At 46.0% G+C, this 11,247-nt stretch overlaps 1 protein-coding gene across 1 annotated transcript; it reads left to right on the forward strand.

The window, feature by feature from the left end:
• The first annotated feature begins 7,414 nt into the window (after positions 1-7,414).
• LOC139835549 (uncharacterized) lies at positions 7,415-8,003 on the forward strand. Its single transcript, XM_071825408.1, has 2 exons — positions 7,415-7,892; positions 7,969-8,003. Exons 1-2 carry the CDS (start codon positions 7,415-7,417, stop codon positions 8,001-8,003), a joined length of 513 nt encoding a protein of 170 aa, XP_071681509.1.
• The last annotated feature ends 3,244 nt before the right edge of the window (positions 8,004-11,247 follow it).

Raw genomic sequence — 11,247 nt, forward strand, 5'->3', positions numbered from 1 at the left:
CTTACGCTACGCACTCGCATAATGTCTGGACGGGCATGCATGCAGGATCTCAGTGCCTGGTCCCCTGCTTGTGCTAGCTGCCCACGGCGCAGCGTTTCTGGCGCAGCAGAATATCCTGGGTTTGTCAGGTCGAGGGCCTGGATTATGGGCAGGGATCTGTCTTGGGTCTTGCTCTGTCGTTGCTCTGGGACTGGCAGCTTGGTTGTGGGTTCCTCGGAAGAAAAAATAGTTTGGTCGTCGTTGTCAGGGCTGAAATAAGGAGCAGACCCTCTTGGACCCGCTTCTGCCATACCTATACTGCAACATATTATTCTTCATAAACACTTTGCAGAGCAAAGTTTTTGTATTTTTTACACCTGATCAAAACGATAGGTTCCGGTCTATTAATAATCATCAACAACAATACAAAGAGCGGGTGAAGACAGATCAAATTGGATATGTCTGAAAAACTCCTCCAATTTTCTTGTTGTTACGTTGCTCTCTAGTCTTGCCCATCCCGGCACTGTGTGCACGACCATCTAGGGGAGCACACCTCTGAAACCCCATTGTTGAGATTCTGCTCGGAAAATGGGTGATAAGCTTTTTGTGAAGCGTCTCGACGCGACTGCTCGCCTCTGTTTAAGATCTTCCTTGCCATGTTGCATTGACAACACCATGGCCAACGCCAACAATAGAGATGATGTGGTGGAGGCCTTCCCAGGCACGACGTATGTGCTTCCCTTCTCACATTTAACACTAGTACTTGTTTTACTTGCAGAGCCGCTAGATATGCTTGCTTGTCTACACACGATTAAATTTTCTAGTGCTTATGTGATAGTGATCGGTAATTAAAATCACTCAAAAATTCTTAATAACCTAACAATCCAAAAACCTTATTTTTTTAGGCTATTTTCGCCATCTTGTTTTCTTGCTGACCTTGTTCACGTGTTTGCATTTCAAGAGATGGCAAACCAAAACCATATAATGGCTCACTGCTATGGGTGTGCACTGGGTTGCGGCTGGCACTCTTAGAGGTTCGCTTTCTCCTGATGAGGATATATAAAGCGTTCATAGATGCCATTGTATTCGTTGAGGGTGATGTCCTAAGTGTGCTCAGAGACAAGGGATGCACTTGACTCTAAGTTTGGTGCGGTTTATGCCGGTGGTTGAAAATTGATAACAAGCTCATGAGATACACTTGACTCTAAGTTGTTCTACTTGCTATATATGCTTGTTTATTTAGTAAATGGGTTAAGATTGCTAGTTCTTACGTGATGATGATCTCGGTAATTTAACTAACTCGGAAATTGCTTAATAACATAAGACAAGTTTTTATGCAAGTTCAATCATGTGGAAACTTGGAGGCATGACATTGCAAGGATACATTTGGAGTTTCTATTTCTGTGATTGTTTCAATCCTGGGAGTAAAAGATGCCCTTAACAAATTCCTAGCTCACGACCTCAATTATTAAAATCTGCCTCTCAAAAGAACTGAACTGTTCAAATATAAAGTCCAAATGCACGTAACTCGCAAGTTAATTCTTCAGCGACGTTGCAGCTAGGTTCTTGGCCAACAAGAGGCAGTCAAACTGAGAGATAATTACTCCATTGATTAACTCCAGCATCGATCGATCGCCGTCCATGAGAATACGACCGCCATGCCAGATCGTTGGTACTGCAATTCATAATTAGATCCATTGCATTGCATGGTCCCAGCTGCTGCTATATTACCACAGGAAAAAGGTCGATCGGGCATGCATGGATGGATCAGATGGTAGCATGCACGATCAGCAGCTAGGTCAGCACGCTAAGCATGCCTATGGCGAACCTGCGGCGCCGTAGAAACTGCAGCGGATGAAGCCAAGGTTTATTACTGTATTTACCATGGCGTAATGAAGGAAGGCAGCAGGTTTGTCATCCGACTGGACTGTGGAGACACCAGTGCAGTTCGCAAGCGAAGAAGGCAGCAGCTAGCTAGCCTGGTCCCGGGGTGGCCGGTGAGCTAGAGGTCGCTGCCCCGGCCTGTCCCTCTCCCTGCTCTGGCCCTCCCTCTGAAATCGCACCGGCCGGCCGGCGAGCCGATCGCCGTGGACAAGAGATTCCGGAGCCATGGATGGTGGAGGTTTTGGCTGGACCCGGCCCCCTGGCCTGATGATGGAGCGACCGACTGACTGAGTGACTGACGCTATCTAGCTACCAACCTACCTACCCACCTACCGACGTCTACCTGTCTCTCTACTTGCACGCCCCCATCGCTCCACCGACCTGTCGTTGACATCGTGATTCATCGGCCATGCACGCGTGGGCCTCGGCCTCACCATAGCAGGCCCCCCCGGCGCCGGCAGCCTCTCTGTGCGCGGTGGCCGGCCGGCCGGCCACCAAGCGCGCGGGTCAGTGCGAGTACCGTGTGCCCTAGCTAGGATTGGTAGACGGATAGATCCGCTTTGGCATTTCTCGCCGAATTACTGCCGTCATGCAGCGGCTGAGCCAGGAGTTTACGCACGTAGTAGGGGGCTCGTCGGAGCTTTTGCTCCGTCGACTGATCATCACTCATCGATCTTAGGAAAGCAAGGATTATCTAACTGGACTACTACGTACATAGGCTTCTGCCATGGCCTCCGTGTCTCTGTCTCTGTCTATCTGCCGCCCGTACCATGCCCTACGTAGCTCCCGTGCTGGCACTTGACTTCTGTGACTCGAGGGCTACCTCCTCGCCTGCTCTCTAGAGTGTCTAGACCGGTCGTCCTCCAGCTCGTCATGTTTAAATGAGCCTGTTTGGTTGCTCGTAGATTTTTTTTATGCATCTGGGTACTTGGCTCCGTAGAAGCTGTAGGAGATCATACGACCTAAGAGTCATGTTGTGTAACTAGATTAGCTGCCAACAAGTCGTGTCGAGCATCCTAGTAGAAGTCATTTGATTGGTCTCTTTTTGTGTTTCGCATTTTGAGCATGTGTTTCGTTATGACCCGTTTCTTCATACGGTTACCACGCCCGCTTCATGGTGAGCTTACCAAAGCTATCGGCACTGCACAGAAGGTTTTCCACATATGAGCATTTCAGCCAAGGCGGATATATAGCACATAAACATCAACACAAACATAGTGTAAGATTGCCACATAACATTGCATTGTACTGCACATCATAGACGAAGTTTAGGACATGACGACACGACGGTAACAACAAGTTCAGGTCAACACACTGGTATCAGCAAAGATTAACATCACTGGCTATTACTCCTCGATCATCGCAAGGGCATGATCATGCTCTGGGCACTTCTTCACGATCTCAGTCATGGAGTAGTCGAAGATGGTAACCTTGTAGGCATCCTTCTTGAGCGCCTTGAAGGTCAAGAAGTAGCCGATCTTGATTTCGTGAGTGATTGCAAAACCCGCCCAAACTTGATCCATGGAAATCTTTCCATCGACTTCTCTCACCTTGATCATCCACCGGTGCTGGTCTTCAGCACAATGGTCTTGGGGACGTTGCTAATGTACTGCCTGAAGCCTTCAGGAATTGTCAACAATTCAAGCCATCATACATGACAAATTTGGAACTATCTACAATTGCTTGGCAGCCTCGTGATGACTTGCAAATGATTTTGTCTGAGGCACGAAGTAATTTTGGAAAGCCTTTCTTTATGAAGGTGTTGATTAGTGCATGCTGGAATATTTGGTTAATCCATAATGGAAAGATATTTAATCAATAGAAAATCTCCAATTTAGTCTATGAAGTTGTCCCGGATGTGCGCTTTGGTCACGAACTTGCAAATCATGAAATGTCGGTCAAGAAGTCGCCCCGCGCGAGCGTTTTGGTCGTTCCTTCATGACCAATGTTATTTTGCTGACATGGTCAATTAATATTTTGCAAATTTCCCCCAAAAAATTCAAACAGGGGACTAGAAAGTTCAAAAAACAAAAAAATGGGGAAAATTTGCAAAAAAGAATAATTGGCCACGTCAGCAAACTAATGATCACCGTGACTGTGTGAGCAAAACACTCGCGCCGGGCAACTTCGTGACCCAGAATTCAATTCACGATTTAAAAGTTCGTGACCGAAACGCACGTCCAGTGAAACTTTTATTGATTAAATTGAGATTTTTCTCTTTAATCAAGATATGCCTACTTTTGGTAAATGGAAATGCAAATTTGCACATGATATCTCTCTGCTGCATTATCGCATAAAGGCTAGCATAAGGATAGTCTACTGGCTTGGATAGCTTCTTTGCACTAGTAGGGTGCGATATCTGAAGGGTGATGTACCTTTGTATATAGGTAGGTATATTGAAGTTGTACTTTGTGAACCTCTTCTTATTTTGGTAATATATTTGCTGGGGGCTGTTGCCTCACACCCTCATAGTTCTCGGTCAAACAACAAACATACATGACAACCTTGGCGAAGTGGCTTGGATCAACATCATCATGAAAGTGCTCAACCTTGACAGGCCTTCCCCTCGGCCTCTTGAGGGCGTTGCTTTCTGCAGTTACGTTGGAACAGCCATCGCCCAAGTTCTAGACACCAGCGGCAACCATTGAGCATTGCCACAAAATCGATCTAATTGAGATATACCGAAGGTACAATTGCAACCAAAATAGAAGCCTCATATCACTGACCTAGGCTGCACAGATGATCCTTCTAGTACAAATGCAATGCACATGCTTGAGTAACTGTACATCGATCAAGATCCGAAAAAGGATCACCCGACAACCAATTAGTGATCACATTTTAATCACTGGCTTATAAGATGAGCAAAACTATGAACATTCATACGAAGGCCTCATACAATAGTCAATGGGATGAATCCGTGTGTACCTAGGTTGGTGTACAAGCAATGTTCTTAGACACAACTCAAGGTAGATAGATATCATCTCGTTGATATTTTAATCATTGGCCCAATGATACACAAGTAGTAGCTGGCCTCATTTCATAGAAGTGGGCATAATAATCTTAGGGCAGGGGTGAGTGAACCTAGTACAATGCAAACACTTCTGTTAGCATGAATGTACATGGTTCACTTACCAATGGCCTATGATTTTTTCCTTATTGTAATCATTGTTTGATGCACAAAATCAAATTCAATGAGATGCATAAATCTGGCTCATAAAAAGGTTGGTGCCTCATATTACAACTTCAAAAAGAGGGAAGAGATGATCCTACTAATTTGAGGGCATGATCAAATGCTGCTTTATGATCATAGTACTAGGTTTGGTAGAAACATTCCCCCTGCAACACTGATGGAAGAGATGATCCTAGTCAACCTAGGCCATAATCAAATTAATCAAGGTCGATGATCAAGCCACTAGGTTGAGAAGGAACAACACTTCATGATGAAGTGCACCCCCCCTAATTGTTCAATAGATGTAACCCTAAAATATGAATCTTTGACCATGTCGGGTGAAATTAAACCGTTCGGACAGGTATAAAAATGTAGATCTAGTAACCACATATGACACGAACAAAAGAGTTGAACTTATATGGGCAAAACATATCTTAATTGTCTAAATCGGCAAAAAACAATACAATTCTAGTATGCATCCAATGATTAGGTAGGACAGTAAGCTTCGTAACTCAGATCTACGCAATTCTAAGCACATCGAAGTGGTTTGACAACTTACAACCATTGATAACCTCGAGGTTCACTCCCTAGAAGCAGCGAAAATGCACCGGAGTCGGAGTCGATGAAGTCCTCCTCGATGAGGGCTTCGAGCGTCAGCTTCCCCGCTGTTGCGGCAGTGCTTGTCTATGTACCGGCGGCCGAGTGGAACAACCGACGGCGAGAGAAAGGAGAGAAGACGAGCAGAGAGTGAGGGTGAGAAAAGGGAGTGAGAGTGAGAGGGCGATGAGATGATTTATGTCGCACCTTCTCAATGCATGTCGGCTTCTCCCCTCTTTTTTCCACGCGTGCAAGCCTTTTTCCACCTTGCGCTCGCCAGCGCCTGCCCCATCGAGAACACCCAAATCAAGCCTGCCTTTGGAGCCAACTTTTAGACCGTTTTAGAAACTGTCTATTGCAGGAACGCCCGAAGTGGCACAACAAACATGTCAAACTTCTAAAACATGAGGGAAATGGACTTGCAAGCAACCAAACTGACCCATGGTGTATGCACAGGCAAGAACTACGAAGCTACGCACGTGGTCGATACGCGGCCACTGTTTTCGCCTGCGTGCTGCGACTGATGAGACCGACTCTTTCCCGTACAATTATCAGCGCTAGCTTCTCCTGTAATATACCTGCAGCCTTAATTTCTACGCGCGCTCCTTTGCAATGTAAAATAGCTTTCAGTTTCAGTTTCAGTTTCTGACAGGGCTGCAATTAATGGACGACAGAGACATCGAGTTACTCCCAGCGACAGGAACTGCTCCTAATTAGCACGTTCATTAGAGTGAGAGATAGTACATTGGCCATCTCCCGCGGCTTAATTGATGTGGTGGAGCATCAACGTTGCATCCGTCGTCCAAGGACCTGGGAGTCAAGTACTGTACGTGAATTGCTGCATCCTGGTGTGACTCGATGTCGTTGTTGTCGATCATAGAACTAATCACCATTTGCTTTGTGTGTTGCCGTCGGTTAATGGAGATGGGTTTTCGTTTGGTTTAGCAGGTAGGACGGGAGGTGATAGATATAGCACTAGTCGCAACAAAACCCACCGAAACCAAGACATGCTTATCTGTGGTAGACTTTTTTTTTTATAACGTGAGTTTTGACTGATTTAAAACGTTTATCATGTCAATATAACTACAAGGGTCCATAGCTGCGGCAGCCTTGCATCTGACCAAGGCTCGGGATCTCCTCCACCGGCGCGTCCCATAGCGGTTCCAATAGCGATTTGAGGGCCGGCGTGGTTTTTGGGCTCGCACCGGTGCACCCCAAAAGACGCCGGCTAGTTTTCGAGCTCAATAGAATCACTGGCATCCCCGTGCCGGCCCCTTCGCGCAGGGCGCGAATCGGACGCGCCGGCGCCTCGCGGCACGTCCGAAAACGAGCGTGGGCTCTGCCTGGCAGCCAGACGCACCGATTTCCCCACCTCCTACCCACGTCCGAGCCGACTTCCATCCCTCTAGATCGCCACCGTCGCCGCCGCGCACTCCTACTTGCAATAGACACCGCCGCCTGTCAAGGAACCGCCGTCCATCGACACGGCCGCCACCCCCTCGACCGGCGGCCGCTGTTTCGCCCGGAACAGAGCTCGCCACCACCGTAGCATAACCGCCCCGCCCGCATGGTGTTCATCCGATTGCCGCGATGGACAACGACAACGATATGATGGTGCAATTGTTCACGGAGGAGCAGAACGATGAGGCTATCCGGCGGCAATAGCAGCAACTGATTCTGACGAGCATGCTGCGCGTTCGCTAGCCTTTCTTCGTCGTGTCTCGGCGCGGCGGCTCAAAGCCAGACAAGAGGAGGAACATCAACCGGCATCGTCAAGCTGGCGCAATGTTGCTTGACACCGACTACTTCAACGACGACGTGACACATTTGCCGAAGGAATTTCAGCGCCGGTTTAGGATGAACAAGGAGCTGTTTTTGAAGATTGTCTACGGCGGCGCCAGGGAGTACGACAACTACTTAATGGCCAAGCAAGATTGCACATGTTTGTGGGGCTTCACCTCAATTCAGAAGTGCAATGCTGCAATGTGTTATCTTGCATACGGAGCTCCTCCAGATACATCCAACGATTATCTACGGATAGCAGAGTCGACATGTACAGAGACTCTCTACAAGTTTTGCCGAGCCATCATAGTGGTGTTTGCTAAAGACTATTTGGGAGCACCAAGGGCAGATGATACAGCTCGGATCCTGCAAAAAAATGCAGGAAGAGGGTTTCCTGGGATGCTCGGAAGCATTGACTGTATGTATTGGGGCTGGAAGAATTGCCCTTTTGCTTGGCAGGGGATCTACAAGGGGCATACTGGTGAGTGTAGTGTCATTCTTGAGGCGGTGTCAGACCATAACCTTTGGATTTGGCATGTATTTTTTTGGCATGGCAGGAACAAACAATGATATCAACGTGTTGCAGCGCTAGCTGAGGGACGAGCTCCTGCCGTGAACTTTGAGGTAAACGGCCACACATACAACAAGGGGTACTATCTAGCTGATGGTATCTATTCGACGTATGCTACATTTTTGAAGACAATCCCGGCTCCAGCAAACGAGATGGACCCTTACTTTGCGACATGCCAGGAAGCAGCTCACAAGGATGTTGAGCGTGCTTTTGGGGTGTTTCAGCAACGTTTCGCTGTTGTCAGGTACCCTGCTCTCACTTGGTCTAAGTCTTAGATGTGGGAGGTGATGGACGCCTATGTAATCTTGCACAACATGATCATTGAGAGCAAGCGCGACAAACCTGTGCAGGATGATCAACCATTTGATTATCAAGGGCCACTTGCTGAGGTAGAGCATGTATCCCAAAAATTTGCCGTTTTTCTTCATATGCACAATGAAATTCGAGATGCAGGAGTCCATGCATAACTTCAGGCGTATCTAGCTGCGCATTTGTGGGCGAGGAGAGGAGCCGCCAACAATGGATGATTTTATTTCTAATTGTTTGAATGTATGAATAATTTAATTTCCATTTATTTTATTGTATGAATAATTTAAGTACTATTTGTTTGATTATATGAATAATTTAAGTACTATTTGTGTGGTTGTATGAATTATTGAATATAGTATGAATAAAATGTGATTGATATGTTGTTTAAAAATATTGTAAAAGGAAAAAAAAGTTTTGGGAGCGCCGTATGGGAGGCGTCGGTGTGGGAACTGCGTCCTTAAATAGAGGACGCGCTGCCGGCACCCCCATACAGCAGTGCCGATTACTATTTAGGGGGCGCCGGTGGAGATGCTCTAAACATGCTCCTTTTGGGAGCCATGGTCATATCATGCGCTTCGACGTTCTTGAACTGTTGTTGCAAGTCCTGCTCCATGTGAGCAAGCGCTACTTTCGTCAACTTTTATCAGTTGGTAAATTTTTTCCATTAAAATCGTCTTTCTCTTGGATAGATCTCAATGTAGAAGTGGACAACTCAAGAGAGCTAGTAGGTGCCATCTACAGCAGGTGGTATGCAAAAACACTTAATACATGTGTCCATGTGTCAATAGAAGAGTATATTATACACTTCAACATCTCTGAACCAACATCCCTCTGCTGGTTTCTTAGTGATTCAAGATTCCAAATAAACAAGCTAACTAGTGAGATTCAACCTCACTGCTAGTTGCCGAGTGATCCGGGTAGGCAACAACTTGCCGATCACATCTCATGTCACTCCTGTTGACTGAATGTCATATCACGGCTTTGCTTCTAACCCACCTTACCCCGAAGTTCACAACCATTGTGATTACCCATCTAACTTACCAAGTGTTTTCGTTAAACGAGTCCGACTCAACCCTACCTAGCCCAAAAAAATAGGTAGCACCCCAATTTTATGAGCCCCTTACCAAAAATGTCTAACTTGTGATCGTGCAACAACGGAGGGGTAAACGACTAAAACTTCTTTGATGTACAAATGTATGGCTCTTTACTTGTAAGGCGGCTCGCTCCTTGTCTTACTTCATGCCACCAACTTCTGTCTTGTTGTCTCCTTGCGATTAGGCAGATTGCTTCGAGTAACTGTTAAACAGATAAACCGACATGCATGGCGTTATACAAAACACAGAACTCTTTGGCTCCAGTCGGCTGACACATCATGACACACATGTCACATACATATTACATGCATCACATACATATAAGTGATGCATGTAAAATGCATACATGAACTTTGTAGTTTATTGCCACGTATTCCCCCGTGTTTCATCTCATATAATGTCATTTCCATGTTTTACATTGTTTTTGGAATTTTCCAATGATCTCTTTTATTTTTGTTATAACTCTGCAGAACAGGAATTCCTTGTATTGCGTATTTTGGATTTCCAGGGACCTATACGAAGTCAAATGGACCTGGGCTTTTTCGAGGATCAATATTTCGCGAAGACAAACAACCTGGAACTTTGGAAGCAAGCAAACGGAGGCCCCGAAGACCAAAAGAAGACAAGTGGTGTGGCAAAGGACTTAGACCGCGCCACCTGGTGCCTTTTTTCCCTCGCCCGTCCAATTCACATCAATCTTTCAGCCATAGACTTTTTTTGACCTTAAAACTCCTATATAAAGGTCCCACGATGTGTATCGCGAACATACGGAGGCGGAGATCAAAAACACATAAACATAGAGTCAGCAGGCTACCGCCGGTGGAGATCAGATAGGGGAACCGTTGCCGGAATCGCCTCCGATGGACTCCATCCCCCTCCGGCATGGTCATCATCAGCATCTTCATCAACACCCTCAGCACCATCTTCATATACCCTTTGTAATATCTTGGCAAACATGATGTGTGAGGCAATCTATCGTTTTCCCATGATGTATTGTACCTCTATGTCTTTGTTTTAGTAGTGACTTGTTCTTGACAATTTTTGATGGTTGCATATAAGTACTTGTTACTTTCTATGATGATCTCTTGTACTGATATCTGAGTGCATGCATATGTTGGGCAATACATAAGGTTTTCACCGTTGCATGATGATAGGAGGAGGGAGAGATGGAGTTTGACAGAAACCATGTCCAAATTCTTAGTTACTAATGTTATATTCATTAATGGTTAATCAATTTGGTATAACCATGAGGACCTTTAAACTTACATCGGTGGTTGGACTTTATGTCTTAATAATTCTCTTGTTTGCTCATAATTGGCCTTGGGACCAATCACTAGTGGTGTATTTGCTCATGTATATGTCTACACCTATCCATGGCTCCTCTCTAGAAGAAACACTAAAAAGAGTATACTGCTGGCGTGCAGTTGACGTGGGAGTTAGAAATCTATGTGGTGTAATTTTCCTTCACGTCCCCGGCAACGGCGCCAGAAAAAGAGCTTGATACGCGTACAGCACGCGTCCGTTGGGAACCCCAAGATGAAGGTGTGATGCGTATAGCAGCAAGTTTTCTCTCAGTAAGAAACCAAGGTTTATCAAACCAGTAGGAGCCAAGAAGCACGTTGAAGGTTGATGGTGGCGGAGTGTAGTGCGGCGCAACACCAGGGATTCCGGCACCAACTTAGAACCTGCACAACACAACCAAATTACTTTGCCCCAACGTGACAGTGAGGTTGTCAATCTCACCGGCTTGTTGTAACAAAGGATTAGATGTATAGTGTGGAAGATGATGTTTGCAGAGAACAGTAAGAACAAGTATTGCAGTAGATTGTATTCGATGTAAAGAATGGACCAGGGTCCACAGT

This window comes from Lolium perenne, chromosome 2 (assembly GCF_019359855.2).
Source record: "Lolium perenne isolate Kyuss_39 chromosome 2, Kyuss_2.0, whole genome shotgun sequence".
NCBI lineage: Eukaryota > Viridiplantae > Streptophyta > Magnoliopsida > Poales > Poaceae > Lolium > Lolium perenne.

Coding starts and splice junctions, on each gene's coding strand:
- LOC139835549 (XM_071825408.1), top strand. CDS start 7,415: ATGTTGCTTGACACCGACTACTTCAACGACGACGTGACACATTTGCCG. Junction 7,893..7,968: donor GATCTACAAGGGGCATACTG/GTGAGTGTAGTG, acceptor TTGGCATGGCAG/GAACAAACAATGATATCAAC.